The sequence below is a fragment of the Tachysurus vachellii genome, chromosome 16 (genome assembly GCF_030014155.1).
Source record: "Tachysurus vachellii isolate PV-2020 chromosome 16, HZAU_Pvac_v1, whole genome shotgun sequence".
NCBI lineage: Eukaryota > Metazoa > Chordata > Actinopteri > Siluriformes > Bagridae > Tachysurus > Tachysurus vachellii.
This window is the reverse complement of record NC_083475.1, coordinates 8856332-8874868: the sequence shown is the minus strand read 5'-3', so window position 1 is coordinate 8874868 and position 18537 is coordinate 8856332. Positions and strand designations below refer to the sequence as shown.

The following is an 18537-nucleotide window of genomic DNA, read 5'->3' as shown; positions in this document are numbered from 1 at the left end:
CAGTATCTTCCTAATAATGGGCATTTTACTCACCCCACTGTTTGTCCTGATTTTCCGAAGTATCATTAGGTAACATTTTAGCCAGTTACAAACAATCATACCTAGTTGACATCAAGCTCAAACTGTGTAGCATAAAAGCTTACGTACATTAGATACAGTGGTCTGCAACCTATCTGACCTTTTGTTAATTAGCAACATACAAGTAGGCTTCAGTGTAAACGATAAACAACATACGATAACAAGTAAGTGCTATAGTAAGGTGCTGAGCCAACTGAACAGCTTGTATGAGCCTAAACAAGTCTCTGTGTACTGGAGGGAAGACAATATGTCCAAAAGTCATTCTCTCAATTGGTGTTTTGATGATGGTGTTGGAAAGCACTGAGAAATACTTTGGCCCAGAATCTTGGCCCAAGTGCTCATGTGGGCGGAGATCTGGTTGGTGTGAAGGACCAGAAGCAGCATTAAATTATTCCACCGGTTTTGTCATTTGAGCATACAGTAGCTTACTCTAGGTTACGAAATGTTATCATGCAGTTTACTGCTTTGATCAAATTAAAACCATTCATGACTGATACAACCAATAAAACCATATTGAATATTCAGGAGATTAGCACTCACAGTATGAGGATGACAAATGAAGAGCAAATCTGATACAAAGCTTTTCAGTGTTGTTATGATCTTTATTTCAGGGCTGTGTGTTTGAGTATTAAGAACAAGATTTTGTTGTTAAAAAGGAGCCATGTGCTATAAAGACCTTAAGTGACCCATACAGTTATCTTCCAACAAACATCACTGCAGAACAACCAAGCTGATGTTCAAAACATTCAAGAAGTTCAAGACAGACACAAGTTAGTTACTAGATAATTTAGAGAATTGTAACAAGCCGATCCTGAATACAGATCCAGCTTCCACCAAACTGACTGATTGATCAATGCACTGATCAGTTTGGACTACACAAAATATTTCCATCACTTTATTTCAGTGCATTGGGCTATAAGGGTAGGTAAAGATGTTCAAATAAAAAAAATAATACATTTCCTACATCTAAATTTTCTTTACTTTTCTCTGGGCTTTTTGTGAGGCCTTAGGATGCATGTTGCCAGATACATTGGTCTAGGTCTCTTGTCTGCTTTTAGCACTTTACACTTTACTTTCATTTAAGAGTTAGAGCTGAAACGCTATAAATGAAATGGCACTGGGCAGCAACACACTAATAAAAGCATGTATTGATGTATTGGCCAGATGGAGACTTTTAATGCTGCTCATTTTATTATTAGTAGTATTGTAAGAATGAGAAATATGCAACTTTACAGATGCTCTCTCTCTCTCTCTCTCTCTCTCTCTCTCTCTATCTATCTATCTATCTGTCTGTCTATCTATTTCTATCTCTCTCTCTCTCTCAAACCTTGAAAAATTGGTCTAATTGCAAGATTTACAACAGACTCAAGAATGAAGTTTCATTTTTGTGATACATATTTGGAATAGAGATTTTGCCAACCCTGGCTATATTTCTGATCTCAGCTCTGCACCCCAAGGGATGTAAAAAAAAACAGCAACATGTGCAGAAAATGTAGAAAATGCATTTGCAAGGTGAATGCTGTTGTGACTACACCTTAACAATCATGTATCACACACACATGAGAGGTTGCTTAAAAAAGCAATAATAGGTGATTAGTTAAAAAAAGCAACAATAGGGGATTAGTAAGAAAAAGCAACAATAGGTGATTAGTGAAAAAAGCAACAATAGGGATTAGTTAAAAAAAAAAAAAAAAAAAAGCAACCATAGGGGATTAAAAAAAAAGCAACAATAGGGGATTAAAAAAAAAAGCAACAATAGAGGATTAGTAAAAAAGCAACAATAGGTGACTAGTAAAAAAATAACAATAGGGGATTAGTAAAAAAGTAACAATAGGGTATTAGTAAAAAGAAAAAGTAACAATAGGGGATTATTAAAAAAGCAACAATAAAGGATTAGTAAGAAAAAGCAACAATAGGGGATTAGTTAAAAAAAAGCAACAATAGGGGATTAGTTAAAAAAAGCAACAATAGGGGATTAGTAAAAAAAAAAAAAAGTAACAATAGGGGATTAGTTAAAAAAAAAAGTAACAATAGGGGATTAGTAAAAAAAAAGTAACAATAGGGGATTAGTAAAAAAAAAAAAAAAGCAACAATAGGGGATTAGTAAAAAAAAAAAAAAGTAACAATAGGGGATTAGTAAAAAAATAAGTAACAATAGGGGATTAGTAAAAAAAAAGTAACAATAGGGGAATTAGTTAAAAAAAGCAACAATAAAGGGTTCGTAAGAAAAAGCAACAATAGGGTTTAGTAAAAAAGTAACAATAGGGTATTAGTAAAAAGAAAAAGTAACAATAGGGGATTAGTAAAAAAGCAACAATAAAGGATTAGTAAGAAAAAGCAACAATAGGGGATTAATAAAAAAAGTAACAATAGGGGATTAGTTAAAAAAAAGCAACAATAAAGGGTTCGTAAGAAAAAGCAACAATAGGGTTTAGTAAAAAAGTAACAATAGGGGATTAGTAAAAAAAAGGTTAACAGTAAACAGTTTTGACTTAACTGATCAAATACCTTAAAACAATTGTAATGTATTTGATCTGTTAAGTCAAAACTGTTTACTGATAATTATTATATTTTACTAGCATTGTATGTAACAGCATTTTAAACCTTTAATGTACTATTTAATATCAATTATACAAAGACCTCAATCTCCCTTTCCCTTTCTCTCTCTCTCTCTCTCTCTCTCTCTCTCTCTCTCTTTTGTGTTGAAAGATTTTTGTTTTTCACTGTGGTTATTTTTAGTACCTTAGCACACCTGTCAACTTCAGATAGATATGTGCATCTCATTCCTACCTATAAAGAACGAGCAATTAAATCGATTTTAAAAGCTCCAAATATGTATTTTAGATTAATTGAGTAAATTTTTTCGCTTGATAACCACCTAAACATTAAAAACCAAATATTACCCAGTGCATAAATGTAGGACACGATCTGCTAAAATCCACTGATGTACTTTTCTAATATAATTAGAGTGAAATATGGTAGAAAAACCTCCCATTTTGATATGCGCTATTGAGCGAATCACATTTCCCATTACATTGTTGCCTTATCCAAAGGTAACTGTGCCATGCACTCAATTCTATTAGAAGTAATTTCACCCTACATTAGCATCTATTTCTTTTAGTAATAGAAATTTGTTGATGCATACCGCACATGCTCAGTAAGTGTTATTGGTGTAGATTTGTGTTTCAGTTGGCTTTATTCACTCTTTTGTATTTCTTTGCCTTGTTGTTGAGTTGTTCTACATTTTGCTATGTTTGAGAAGAAAAGAAGAAAAAAAAAAAAACAAGTGAGAGAGAGAGAGAAAGAGAGAGAGAGAGATTTGTCTAAGAATATTATATTTACCTGAACTGGAAAATGTTTCAAAAGTGCAAATGCTTACAACCAGACCAGCATGAACTGTGCTGTATATATAAAAACTTCACCTGAAGAGCTCAGTGATGACACTGTAAACATTCACAGTGCATTATAATATTACTAGTATTACTAGTATTAATGCAGGAAATATTGTTTGAACATTCAGTATTCACATACAGTATATACACCGGTCGGTCGGCGCTGTCTGTTTACTGTTTATTGTCTTTTGTGTATTGTATTTATTGTACTTTTTGTATTGTCTTGTAACTTTTTGTCTGCACTGTCTTTTGTCCTGCACTGTCTTTTGTCCTGCACTGTTTGCACCAGGTTGCTCAGTTGCACTTTATGTGGATAAGACAACTTACAAGTCCTTAGCCCTGTCTTTGTTTTATGTAGCACCCTGGTCCTGGAGAAACGTTGTCTCATGTCACTGTGTACTGCGACAGCTATATATGGTTGAAATGACAATAAAAGCTTCTTGACTTGACTTGACTTGAATATGTCTACGTTTTAAAGGAAACATTAACATTTTATTCATGCATTTTATATATTATTAAACTGCTTAATAAAATGGGGTTATGATGAAGAGTCAGCGGTATAAATGTTTATGAGACAGTAGAGTTTGTGTAGAAGCACTACCAGCTGTTTTAGAGAATGATAAAATCAGGAGATGTTGCTGTATACAGCATGGTACTGAGTTGCTCTTACAATTTAAAGTATATACATAGCATATGAGATTTATTCAGGTTTTTATGGTTGTGAAAGTGTCTCTGTGAGTTCATATAAACATTAGGATTTGTGTGTGAGCGTGTATGGTATGACTTGGGTAATGAGGATTTATTTTGTCATACTTGTCACCTTTTCTTGGCTTCAGAAACAACACTGAGTTGTCAGTTACTTTCAGATGCTCTTTAGTGAATGTTTTTTGTTTGAACTAAATGTTCCTTAAGCTATATTTAAGTATTAAAAGGTTAGATTTTAGGCTATAAACAGGCTCTAATGGGCAATTTAAAAAAGTATTGTAGAATATCAATAAGCAGAATAATTAAAGTGAAGTGAAATCAACTTGTGTGTGTGTGTGTGTGTGTGTGTGTGTGTGTGTGTGTGTGTGTGTGTGTGTCCTGCAGGAGAAACAGAGGTTCCTGACTGATGTTCTTCATGAGGTGATGCTACTGGATGGTTTGGCAAGTTCTCATCCCATCTCACAGGAGGTTTTCGAAGCTGCCGATATTGACCGAGTTTTCGACTGGATTGCTTACAAAAAGGCAAAAGTCTCTCCTGCTCATTTTGCTCAATATCTTTCATCAAGACTAGAAAATTAAGCTCTAAGAAAAAAAAAAAAATCAAGTGCTATTCACTTGAAATTGTGCTGTTATTTTAAAATTTGTCTCATCCCCTCAATGATCTTTTAATTGTTTTATTTTGATTTTTTTTTTAAAGTTAGTGAAAAGTAAACAATGTACTGTTAAAAGTATATATCCTGTATTATTTATTATACATTTAATTAATTATTATATATTTATTATACATTATTATATATTTATTGGGGTTTTATCCTACAGTTCATCCAAAGAGACACGTCACTAAGAGACCTCAGTTTTGAGCAAAGATCAACTTGCATGCAATTTCCCTACAGTTTCTAAATAGTCCATAGAGACATCTGAGGTGTAACACATGTTGATCTATCAATGTGAATACAACCCAAAGGCTACGGAAAGCCAAAGAAGGAATACATGCTGAACTAATGGCAAAAATATTCAATTCGTTCCAAGTTTTTTAAATAAACAAATTAATCTGACAATCCATACAACCCCCAACACACTTAAGTGTCACATAATAGATAAAGTTCATTAAAGAGTCTTTAATGAACAACATCAGAAGTCGTACATTACAATGTATTCATGTATGACCGGATCGAACATTTGGGCTTACTTTGTTTTCTCAAATTTGCATGCAGTGAATCATAGCGCCATTCGAAGTGAAATGATTTGAAAACATTTCTGCCTGCAGGTGAGCAAGAGAATAGTTCAATTAAATCTGTTCTCTAATATGACGGAGTAAGAGGACTTGAATAACAGAATAAGGCGTCAGCCTCATAGGAGTGGTAGTGTGAAAATAAATAAATAAATAAACGGCTCACGTTTCTCTTCACACTTCAGAAAACAATATAATAACACAAAAGTGTCAAAATTACATATAATACATATGTTCTGCATTAATAGATTGATAACTAGGTGTCATGAAGTAGTCCCAGTTGATGAGAGTGACATCTGAAGAGACTTTAATTTTGTAATCCTTAAACAGCATGTAGACTCTGTATTTAAAAGTGAATGGTAGGGACTGGGGCCACTATCTGTTTGTACAAGATGGTTGTGTTGATTATAGAATTCAGTTCACTGCCTGATTAAGTTCTGTTCATCTTTAACAACGATAGTCATATAATATATATATCATATTATGGCTCATATTGTGAAGAACTGTGGTTGTGGTTGAATGCAAACGATTATATAAATAGATTCAGGTTAATTGGTTCCTGAGTAGCATGACAGAAAACATTCACCTGCACATCATGAGTTCAAATCTCTGGAGACAATGGGCCGAAACCGGCTGTGGGTTTAATGGATGGCATACTTTCTCTCCTGTCAATCATAGCATCGCTAGAAAATTGTGGGCTTCTGTGAGCTTGTGTGAGCTGAGGAAAGCTTTCCTGTAAGAGTGTTGCACTAACCTGTTTTAAAAGATAAGGATGGTTGTCTCCATGTTCTTTAGAGGAAGCACATGACAGACTGCAGCTTCACTGATTGGTAGCTGTCAATTGACAGGGGAAAGCTGACTGGTGGGAGGGAACAACAGTTAGCACTCAACTAGATTAACCAAAAGAAACAAAACTTTGTTTGCCAACCAGTGGATTGCGTCACTCTCTGTGAAGGACAAAATATCCTTTACAAATAGCTTACAGTAACATTTTTTCAACCAGGGTGAAAATACTGTACTTTAGTTCTCTGTTCTCATGCAAAAATGATTTTGGATGCAGATTATTACAAGACATAATCTTTACATTTCTAAATGAACAGAACTGTGAACATGATGTATTTATTCTATATACATTATATAGCCAGAAGTTTAGACACACCTGACTATCAAACCCATACATGTTTGATGTTTGCGGTTATAACACATTCCACTCTTCTGTGATCGCACGTGTCTGTGGGGATTAGTGATCATTCAGCTACAAGAGCATTAGTGAGATCAGACACTGATGTTGGAGTGTGTCTGTGGGGATTAGTGATCATTCAGCTACAGGAGCATTAGTGAGATCAGACACTGATGTAGGAGTGTGTCTGTGGGGATTAGTGATCATTCAGCTACAGGAGCATTAGTGAGATCAGACACTGATGTTGGAGTGTGTCTGTGGGGATTAGTGATCATTCAGCTACAGGAGCATTAGTGAGATCAGACACTGATGTAGGAGTGTGTCTGTGGGGATTAGTGATCATTCAGCTACAGGAGCATTAGTGAGATCAGACACTGATGTAGGAGTGTGTCTGTGGGGATTAGTGATCATTCAGCTACAGGAGCATTAGTGAGATCAGACACTGATGTTGGAGTGTGTCTGTGGGGATTAGTGATCATTCAGCTACAGGAGCATTAGTGAGATCAGACACTGATGTTGGAGTGTGTCTGTGGGGATTAGTGATCATTCAGTTACAGGAGCATTAGTGAGATCAGACACTGATGTTGGAGTGTGTCTGTGGGGATTAGTGATCATTCAGCTACAGGAGCATTAGTGAGATCAGACACTGATGTTGGAGTGTGTCTGTGGGGATTAGTGATCATTCAGCTACAGGAGCATTAGTGAGATCAGACACTGATGTAGGAGTGTGTCTGTGGGGATTAGTGATCATTCAGCTACAGGAGCATTAGTGAGATCAGACACTGATGTTGGAGTGTGTCTGTGGGGATTAGTGATCATTCAGCTACAAGAGCATTAGTGAGATCAGACACTGATGTAGGAGTGTGTCTGTGGGGGTTAGTGATCATTCAGCTACAGGAGCATTAGTGAGATCAGACACTGATGTTGGAGTGTGTCTGTGGGGATTAGTGATCATTCAGCTACAGGAGCATTAGTGAGATCAGACACTGATGTAGGAGTGTGTCTGTGGGGATTAGTGATCATTCAGCTACAGGAGCATTAGTGAGATCAGACACTGATGTTGGAGTGTGTCTGTGGGGATTAGTGATCATTCAGCTACAGGAGCATTAGTGAGATCAGACACTGATGTTGGAGTGTGTCTGTGGGGATTAGTGATCATTTAGCTACAAGAGCATTAGTGAGATCAGACACTGATGTTGGAGTGTGTCTGTGGGGATTAATGATCATTCAGCTACAGGAGCATTAGTGAGATCAGACACTGATGTTGGAGTGTGTCTGTGGGGATTAGTGATCATTTAGCTACAAGAGCATTAGTGAGATCAGACACTGATGTTGGAGTGTGTCTGTGGGGATTAGTGATCATTCAGCTACAGGAGCATTAGTGAGATCAGACACTGATGTTGGTGTGTCTGTGGGGATTAGTGATCATTTAGCTACAAGAGCATTAGTGAGATCAGACACTGATGGTGTAAGAGTGAGGAGGTCTGGGGTTCAGTCTGTGTTCCAGTTCATCGCAAAGGTGTTCAGGGGGGTTGAGTCAGAGTCAGGGCTCTTTGCAGTTCTTCACTCCAACATTAACACACCATGTCTTCATGGAGCTCAGGGGCTTTGTGTACAGGAGCATTGTCATGCTGGAACAGTGTTTGAGTCTGTTAGTTCCAGTGAAGTGAATTTGTAATGTAAACGTCTAGACAACTGTGTGCTTCCAACTTTGTGGCAACAGTGTGGGGAAGAACCATATATGGGTGTGAGGGTCAGGTGTTCACAAACATTACAGCATAAAGCATATGTATTAATGAATTATTGATAGACTAGTGTCTGTGTGTGTGTGTGTGTGTGTGTGTTTGTGTGTATTGATCTGCAGGGAGCCGCACTGATCCGTATGTTAGCAAATGTCATGGGACAAGCTGTATTCCAGAAAGGCATCAATGTAAGTGAACAATAATCATCTTTACTCTTGTATCTCTCTCATTTAATAATTGTCTGTCCTTTTTATGTCTCTTAACACAATTGAGGAACACATTTGCACCAGGGCTTTTCTTTCTGCCGCTTCATGCTGAAATAAACAGCTCTTTGTTTTCTGTAATGAAACAGACTCATTAATGGATCAGAAATATGTTCTTTTTAACAGATCATTAATTGAATTGAAATGAATCAAGCCGTATTTTCTTATTCAGCTTCTCAGAATAATTTTCAGGATGTTTTAGCATGAACACATCTCATTACAAATGAGATGTTTGTTGCTGAAAGCTGTTTATGTATGAGGCATTCTGAATTGATTGCTGACTTTTTAACATTTCCAAAAGCTAATAAGTTTCACAACCCTCAGTCACCACATGAAGAAAACAACAACAACAAAAACAACACATTAATGAACATTATTAAACCCCTTAAACTCTGTTAATCTGTTCTTCATTTTGGACCTAAGAAACTACTGTGATTTGTTATAACAGTACTAACAGAATAATAGAAACCAAATAGAAAAAGTTTTGAAATCTATACACGGTGATCTAAACGATTAACAGAGAATAGGATTTACTTAGATTACTTACAAACTATTTTTTTAAGCGCTTTATCGCAAATCTCGCTACACATTACACATAACAGCATTACAGCGCTCATTTCCTCTTTGGTGTTTTCACGTATTTGTTTTGTTTATCTTTAGATTTATGTCCTGTCTCCATCCCTACATTGTCTGTATATTGTCTTTGGTTGTTTCTCTCATGTGTCTTGATTAGTCATTTTTGTCATTGTATCACTTCCCAGCTTTGACTATAGCTCCTGTTTTTCACGTTCCTGTGTTTTTTGTTTTTTTTTTCCTTGCACATTGCATCTTGTTTATTGATCGTCTGAACTAGTACCTGTTTTTTGGCCATAAGTTTGCCTCATGCTTGCAGACTGTTTGCCTTGCTTATAATAATAATAATAATAATGATAATAATAATAATAGGGGGCACGGTGGCTTAGTGGTTAGCACGTTCGCCTCACACCTCCAGGGTCGGGGTTCGATTCCCGCCTCCACCTTGTGTGTGTGGAGTTTGCATGTTCTCCCCGTGCCTCGGGGGTTTCCTCCGGGTACTCCGGTTTCCTCCCCCGGTCCAAAGACATGCATGGTAGGTTGATTGGCATCTCTGGAAAATTGTCCCTAGTGTGTGAATGAGAGTGTGTGTGTGTGCCCTGCGATGGGTTGGCATTCCGTCCAGGGTTTATCCTGCCTTGATGCCCGATGACGCCTGATATAGGCACAGGCTCCCCGTGACCCGAGGTAGTTCGGATAAGCGGTAGAAAATGAATGAATGAATAATAATAATAATAATAATGATAATAATAATAATAATAATAATAATAATAATAATAACAATCATAATAACAATAATTATTATTATTGTTATTATGATTGTTATTATTATTATTATTATTATTATTATTATTATTATTATTATTATTATTATTATTATTATTATTATTATTATTATTATTATTATTATTATTATGACTTGCATCCACCTCCTGGAATCATTTGTGATACTACTATATACTTAACCTAGCTCAAATTTAAAAAGAATTTAAATCATTTCAGTTGTTAAGTTTGCCACACATTGCTTGACAGGGCAACTCCATGAACTATACTTCTGTTATCGTCCCGCTCTTCCTTACACTCATTTTGAATAGAAATGTAATGGCTTCATGCTATCTGGCTTATGTCCCATTTCCATTACGTTCTGTTTAACTGTGAGCTGATGACCTCTGTATTAGCAGTTTTCAATACTCATTTAGTTTAAAAAAGTAGCATTTGGTAACATGAACAGTCACAAGAGGTAAATATACATACACGCTTCCAAAGTTGGCCTAATAATTATATCTAACAATTTAATAATTTAGTATTTTATGACTATAATAATCAGTCAGTCTTATTTAGACTATTGTGTTAACACACGAAAGAAAGAACAGAAATACAACCTTCCTTCTCTCCTACATGACTGCTGTACTAATTCACTAATCATACTAATTCACTATGTAACTAAGGTTGGTTTGTTGATTTATTTTGTTCCATAATAGTAAGCGTTCTTTTAGAAGGGAAGTCGTGGCCTAATGGTTAGAGAGTCTGACTCCTAACCCTAAGGTTGTGGGTTCGAGTCTCAGGCCAGCCACGACTGAGGTGCCCTTGAACAAGGCTCCGAACCCCCCCAACTGCTCCCCGGGCGCCGCAGCATAAATGGCTGCCCACTGCTCCGGGTGTGTGTTCACAGTGTGTGTGTGTGTGTTCACTGCAGTGTGTGTGGACTTTGGATGGTTTTAAACGCAGAGAACAAATTCTGAGTAGGGGTCACTGTACTTAGCCGTATGTCACGTCACGTCACTTTTTAATTGGATATATGACACAAAATATAAATTCTGTATTTTTGTTCCTCAAACTGTGCTTTTGTTACCAGAAGAGAAAGCAAGTAAATGTTTTGATATATTTGGTTTTATTTCTGAACTCAAAGAAGATTACAACAGCATCAAGACATTGCTGGGTGCCTTGAAGTATGACAAATGTTGTTGGGAGGTCATCAGAGACTTGGCATTCCTGAAGTGTCTGCAAAAAGGTTTTACTGCCAACTTTGTCTTTAGGACAACAGGGACACCAAAGCACACTAGCAAAATCAGGACTGGTCACAGCAGACTGAGTTTGCTGTCTGAAGGAATAGCACCAATTGGGAGTCATTAGTGAACCTGAAAGGTGCTGATGCCTCACTGAGTATAAAATCTGGCCTTGTGAAACCTGTCACAGCTCTAGATAAGGAGATAGCAGCCTGCAAGAACCTTTAAAACTTCTTTTTTAAAATATCTGAGGTAAAAATCAAAGCTGATACAGATAGTCATATACAAGTAGATCTTGGAGTGTAAGGAGCATCTCCATAAGATCACTAGACAGGGGAAAGCAGCTTTGAACAGCTTTGACACAGTGCGTCAGGGTTTCCTGAGCAATCACAATGCTGAAAACTATGAAGAATTGGTGAAGAACACTGCAGGATGTTTCTCAATGTCCACATAATGATTTGTATCTTGATATATTCAAGTTGAGCATGGACGCGTACTCATGGCACTTACCAGGATGCACTTGACTTCAAATGTAAGATGTTGGGAGACGATTGGGATCTGCGTGATAAATGATAAATCAAAATAAAAAAAATCTACTCACTTTTTGTTGTTTTTTAATTCTTTTATGCTCATTTTTGTGTTACATATCAGTTTGGGTTTATATGCTGTTTTTATTCCTGACTCTTAGTGAACTACTATTAGAAAATAACACTTTACTACCCAGGAACAGCAATTAAACATATTCAGTGTTGTCTACCGATTAGAAGACGTCAGTAGAAACAACATGGTCAAATTATGGAAGGAGAAACTGTCACAGAGCGTCTGGGTTCAGCACATGTTTATCAAAACAGAACAGAAAGATTTTTAGGTCAAAACAAAGGATATAACAGACATTAGATGAGGTCATAAGGAAAGAGTAGCACACAATCAGCCCCAGGACAGAGTGTGCCATGATGTATTCAAAATATATTGATAGTGGTAGAAATCCAAAACTCTACGATAAATTAAACATTTTTTAAAAATTTTTTTAAAATTTTACAAAAGATTGAAATTTTTTCGTTGTTGAATTTCAGATTAAAATGATCAAGCATTTCTCAGCAGTACAGAAGTATACATGCTTATCTTTAAGTATTAACCTAACTAATATGCAAGCAACAGAAACAATAAAGCATTGCTTGAAGATAAAGATAACATATATATATATATATATATATATATATATATATATATATATATATATATATATATATATATATATATATATATATATATCAGTCGGACCCAAAAATCTTTTTTTTTTTTTTTTTTTGCATCGCATTTCAAAACACCATAAACAAAAATGAGGAATAAATAAAACCAGGCTTGAAACATTGTGAAAGGTCAATCTCTGGGACTCGAAGGCTATCTCTGTAACAGTCTTGCCATTCATGACATTTTTCGATACAAACAGAAATGGTTTTTTAGTTTTTCTCTGTCATTATAAAAATAATACTTGAAAAGCTTTACAGTTGGATACGTTTTTTGTCAGTTTCATATTTATGTATAATTGCTGCTGTGCCCTCACTTTCCAGTGTCAGACAGATAAACATGTTGAGTTGGAAGGACAAGTGCAGTGATGCGTTCTGACAGCTTGGCAGTCAAATGCTCCTTTATTTATTTATTTATTTATTTATTTTAATGTTCTGGCACAGGACAGTTACCTCAACCACAATTTTAGGATATGTTTTCAGCCATCAGTTAGATCTTGACATGTCTTGCTTTGACATGTCTTAATTTCCAACAAATATTACATGAGAGCTTTTCACACCTTTATGACATAAATTCAGTGGCAAATAGACAATGCTGAGCTTTTAAAATCACTGGGAGCCTTAATTTGTGGTTGTATTGAACATCGGGTAAATGCTGGTCTTTGTGTACATGTGACATTCACGGTGTCTTTGCTATATATTATTTTTTTCTCATTTCAGTATAAAGTGGGTATGATGGCTGGGTAAAGGAGAACGTGATTTCCTGGATGTTGACTCAAATTGCTTATGTCTGCCTGTCTGCCATTCAAGTGTAGATGTGTTATGTAGATTCAGACTGAAGAATGGAGGCTTTGGAAGTGAAAGATTTTGTTGTGGTGCTTGTATTTGCTTTTTAGCAAGGAATTTCAGCTATACAGAAAGAGAGAGAGAGAGAGAGAGAGAGAGAGAGATATTGTTGGCTAGCTATCTAAACCTCTCCCTCTTTCACTGTTAGCTGATCAGACTAAGCAGATGCCAAATCTCATAATGCTTTTGACTTTGGAGACAGCAGATTGTTTTTGAAGGAGCCATATGCTATTTGAATTACATTAAAACCTTTAACTCAGTAAAGTCTCAGCATGTTTTTCATTATTTACCTTCTAGTATATTTTTAGTAACCGCTATCAATTATTTCTTATCTATAGAAAAAAACTCTTGAAGTTACAAGAGTGATGAGTAAACGTGTGGTTCAGCTGTGGGTCCTGGGAATTTAAGAGGTTAAAACACAAGTTATGTTTTACATAAAGTACTTGTTTTGTGCATTTTATTATAATTTAAAGTATGGCAGTGTAAGTTATGATCAAAAAGCCATGTGGCTATTTTTGGGTTTAAAAATTGGAAGATATAGATGTGGCAGCTTTACTGGTGGGTAAACCCAAGTACAATATTTGACATTCATTCATTCATTTTCTACCGCTTATCCGAACTACCTCGGGTCACGGGGAGCCTGTGCCTATCTCAGGCGTCATTGGGCATCAAGGCAGGATACACCCTGGATGGAGTGCCAACCCATCACAGGGCACACACACACTCTCATTCACTCACGCACTCACACACTACAGACAATTTTCCAGAGATGCCAATCAACCTACCATGCATGTCTTTGGACCGGGGGAGGAAACCGGAGTACCCGGAGGAAACCCCCGAGGCACGGGGAGAACATGCAAACTCCACACACACAAGGCGGAGGCAGGAATCGAACCCCCAACCCTGGAGGTGTGAGGCGAACGTGCTAACCACTAAGCCACCGGCCCCCCATTTGACATTAATACTCATATTAATATAAATATCCATGCGTTAGATTGTTAGACAGAACGCAGTCTGGATGTGGATCCAGAAAAGTATTTCTTCAAACTAACCCTGCGCTTAAAAAAAATGAGTGAGTGAGTGAGTGAGTGTACTTCAACATCTTGACTATAGTCACATTTCTGTAGTATTTCCCATTACAAGATTAAAATTAAACAAATATTAGCTATTAGATTATTAAACACAGATATGGGTAATTAAAGATATAGATGAAAAGGTGTTAACAGGTGAGGAGAGAAAAGAGTATGGAAGGAGAAGATGGAAGGAGTATTTTAAGGAGCTAGAATGAGGAAAAGAAGGGGGTAAGATGGGAAGAAGTGGCGAATATTGTAGAGCAGGACATAGGAAAGATTAGAAATTATATCGTGAGGAAGACTCTGATGAGAAGTCTATTGGTCCAGATGACATTCCTTTGGAGGCGTGGAAGTGTCTAGGAGACACAGCGGTGGAGTTTCTATCTAGATTGTTCAACAGGATTTTAGGGAGTGAGAAGATGCCTGAGGAATGGAGGAGATGTGTTCTAGTGCCAATCTTTAAGAACAAGGGTGATGTGCGGAGTTGTAGCAAATACAGAGGTATAAAGTTGATGAGCCACACAATGAAGCTTTCGGAAAGAATAGTGGAAAATAGGCTAAGAAGGGAAGTGGATATTTGTGAACAGCAGTATGGCTTCATGCCCAGTAAGAGCAATACCTATGTAATTTTTGCTCTGAAAATGTTAATGGAGAAGTACAGAGATGGTCAGGAGGAGCTGCACTGCGTCTTTGTGGATTTAGAGAAAGCTTATGCGTACATCAAGGATCGGCTTTGAGTCCCTTATTGTTTTCCCTTATTGATGGACAGGTTGACAGATAAAGTCAATGATGTCTGCGGATGACATTGCGATCTGTAGTGAGAGTAGGGAACGGGTGGAGGTGGAACACCTGGAAAGGTGAAGGTCTGCTCTGGTAAGAAGAGGAATGAAAGTCAGTCGTAGAAAGACAGAATAGGACAGAAAGGGAGGGAAGTAGAACAGTGAGGTTACCAATGTGGTGTGACAGGGAGTGTGGAAAAGAGGTGAAGAGGCGAGTGCAGGTGGGTTGGAGTGGGTGGAGAAAGGTGTCAGGACAGAGGTGTTGTGTGACAGAAGAGTGTCAGCAAGGATCCAAGGAAAGGTGAAGAAGACAGTAGTGAGACTAGCTCTGCTGTATGGGTTAGAGACTGTAGCAGTGAGGAAAAGACATGAGGCAGAGATGGAGGTAGCAGAGAAGAGGATGTTGAGGTTCTCTTTAGGAGTGACGAGGATGGACAGGATTAGGAAGGAGCAGATCAGTGGGACAGCTCAGGTTGGCTGTTTTGGGGACCAGGTCAGAAAGACTAGATTAAGATGGTTTGGACATGTACAGAGGAGGGAGATGGTTATATTGGTAGAAAGATGTTGGAGATGGAGCTGCCGAGTAAGAGGTAAAAACATGTTTATAGATAAATACAAGGGACATCTTTGTGATCATATGACGCAAAAGCATTTTTCTGCACAAAGCCTTTGGAGACGCCGCAAAAGCCACAAGCGAATACATTGGTAGTCTGTGGTTTTTAACAAGTTTTTTAAAGCTATGGAAATTTTCCTGCCATGTGAAGGAACAATAAAGGATACTTTCGCAAAATGTACCTCATTTTACTTTATTCAGTAAATTCTGTAGTGATTTACAGAAAGAAGCATGGTAACTTTTTTACCTGAATGATTTTGGTTAGAATTGCAGTCCTCTGTCTCTGTCACTGTTTGTTTAGTATTCCGTCCTTCAGAAACCGTGTGTGTGTGTGTGTGCTGTGTAGTGGGCAGCAGTGAGGCTGTGGTTGACCCATCACCCTCTATTATATCTCTTTGCCCTGTGCTTCACTCTACTGATTGAATGCTGCTCACAAAGAAACAGAGATGCACTTTAACAAGACCCTGAGAGCCCTAAATTAGGACTGAGTGGCTCTAAAAGCTCTGAAGGTACAGCCTCAGGGTCCATACGAGCTGCCAGTTTTTATCTCCATCCTGAACTTATCACTTTAGATGTTTTTCTTAAATTTTTTTAAATATAAGAAAGAAATTTAGCACAACAAAAATGAAAATCTTCAAACACAAAGAAGATACCACACATGCAGGATACCAGGACCAACATTTACCAGGTCATTTGTTAAAAAACCTTGATATTGATTATATATATACAGTATGGAATATATATATATATATATATATATATATATATATATATATATATATATATATATATATATATATATAGAAGTGGTGTGAAAGTGAGCAGAAAAGCTGCTTTGGCATCTTTGCTAGAGGCAACATTGGACCTTATGGTCATCTAGCCTTAGGGTTATGAGAGAAAACACAGAAAACACAACATGGATCGACAGAGCAGTCCGGGACAGACCCATTGAGGCAGTAGATATGACTTTTATCTGCTTGATCTCCAGTACATTTCCCAGAATGTTCATTTCTTGAGCAGGGTCATGCCTTTGGGGTCACAGGTCACCGTGTCTATGCCAGTCAATCTTGGTTCAGTGGCTACTGCCAGATCACTAGAGACTTACAACACCACTGACAGGCAACGTTAAAATACAGAACATATCGGCAAGGAGCCAAAGAGAAATGCTTGCTTGTGTATGGAAAGAAAGGCAAAATTAAATGTAGATATCTCTCACACACTCAGTCTTGTCTGCTCCCAATGAATTCTGATCGCCTTATCCTTTCATGCTGCTTATTTAATTTGTTAAAATACAGTATATCTACCTTTTTTCTACACCCCTTTAAGGGAATTATGGGCGTAACTTAATGCAAACAAACATTTTGCTGTGGTGTCACTAGTCATTCATTTCTGACAGAGCTTATGAAGGACAGCTAACGTTTGTCAAAGACTGAAAGTGTCACACATGAAAATATAATGATGTTGATGATTAACAGTATTAGTAATTAGTATTAGTTTAATAGTAGTAGCGTTATGTGAGCTCTTATATTCCAACTTAACTTTCGGTCTCTTCATAATGACATTTTAGCTCCTAAAGCAGGAGCCTGAATCAACAAACATCCTTTAACAGACTTTAACACACATAAATCATGACATAAACAATCTACTGCCGTCAGATTAACCCAGAAAGTTTCTGCTGGAAGTTATACCAATAAACAGCTGCCTCAGGAATATATATATATATGTAATTAATCTATAGAAGATCAATATGGCCTTTCCTTGCCCTGCGAGTTTCATATGAGAGCTACTGATCCCAGAACTGCTTTATTATGAGCTGCAGAATCCTAACTGCAGGCTTAGAATTGTTATTAGGAAGCAAATGACCGAATTTTCTTTTTCTCTTTTTATTGGTTCTGGGTGCTCCTTCTGCACTGAACTGGACTGTCTTGACTCTACATAAAGTTTAAGAAGGTGATGAGGTTACACTCTGTCTTATATCTGTAATGGAGACTTTCTATCATGTTTGGCTGATCTGGGCTCAGCAATAATGAAAACTTGTTATTTTTTAAGTTTAAGATGGTGTAGTTTTTTTCGGTTTTCCGTTTTTAGAGTTTTTTCTGTTTTCCGTTTTTAGAGTTTGTTTGCAGAGACTAATGGGACTGACTCAGATGTTGAGAAAAATATCTTGCATCTAAAATTATTTCAAATATTATTTGCAGCATCTGTGATCCTTCACCACACACAGGTGCACTTGTACTTGCCTTGAAGTGTCACAATAACATCCAGACTAGCCTGGTTATGGGCTACAATTACAAGCACTGCACTGACATTAAATTGGATGTAATTGACGTGATATTTTCCGTTCCAGTCACATTTTGTTTGTTTATCTTGATGCTGCTGAATCATCAATCATAAGCTTTCCTTTCTTCCTGTTTTGCAGGACTACTTAATGACACACATGTACGGAAATGCAGCAAGGGATGACTTATGGAACAAATTTTCAGAGGTAAGGTTTCAGTCATACCGGTTTAAAACAGGCGCCTGAAGTAGTTCGCAGTAACAGGAAAAATGGGGCTAAAATGAGAATGATAAAAGAGAGACATGAGAAGAGAGAGAGAGAGAGAGAGAGAGAGAGAGAGAGAGAGAGAAATTTTTTTTTATGTTATTCACTCCATCTCCTGCATAAGTACGAAGTGTTCCTGCAGAAATGTAGCATTGAGGTCAGCATCCAGTGTGTATCTGTGCTAGCTTCCAACACACACCACACACACTAAAAATGAATTGTTACAGCAGACAGAACAAAGATTGTTACTAAAGAAATGAAAGTCAT

The 18537-nt window shown here is 37.0% G+C and overlaps 1 protein-coding gene across 1 annotated transcript in view; it reads left to right on the top strand.

The window, feature by feature from the left end:
- The window catches only part of LOC132859336 (thyrotropin-releasing hormone-degrading ectoenzyme-like), a 159200-nt gene that overhangs the window by 95593 nt on the left and 45070 nt on the right, over positions 1–18537 (top strand). Inside the window, exons 7-9 of the mRNA XM_060890057.1 lie at positions 4560–4697; positions 8451–8516; positions 18148–18213. Of these exons, the coding sequence (XP_060746040.1) occupies positions 4560–4697; positions 8451–8516; positions 18148–18213 (270 nt within the window). The remainder of the gene's footprint in view (positions 1–4559; positions 4698–8450; positions 8517–18147; positions 18214–18537) is intronic.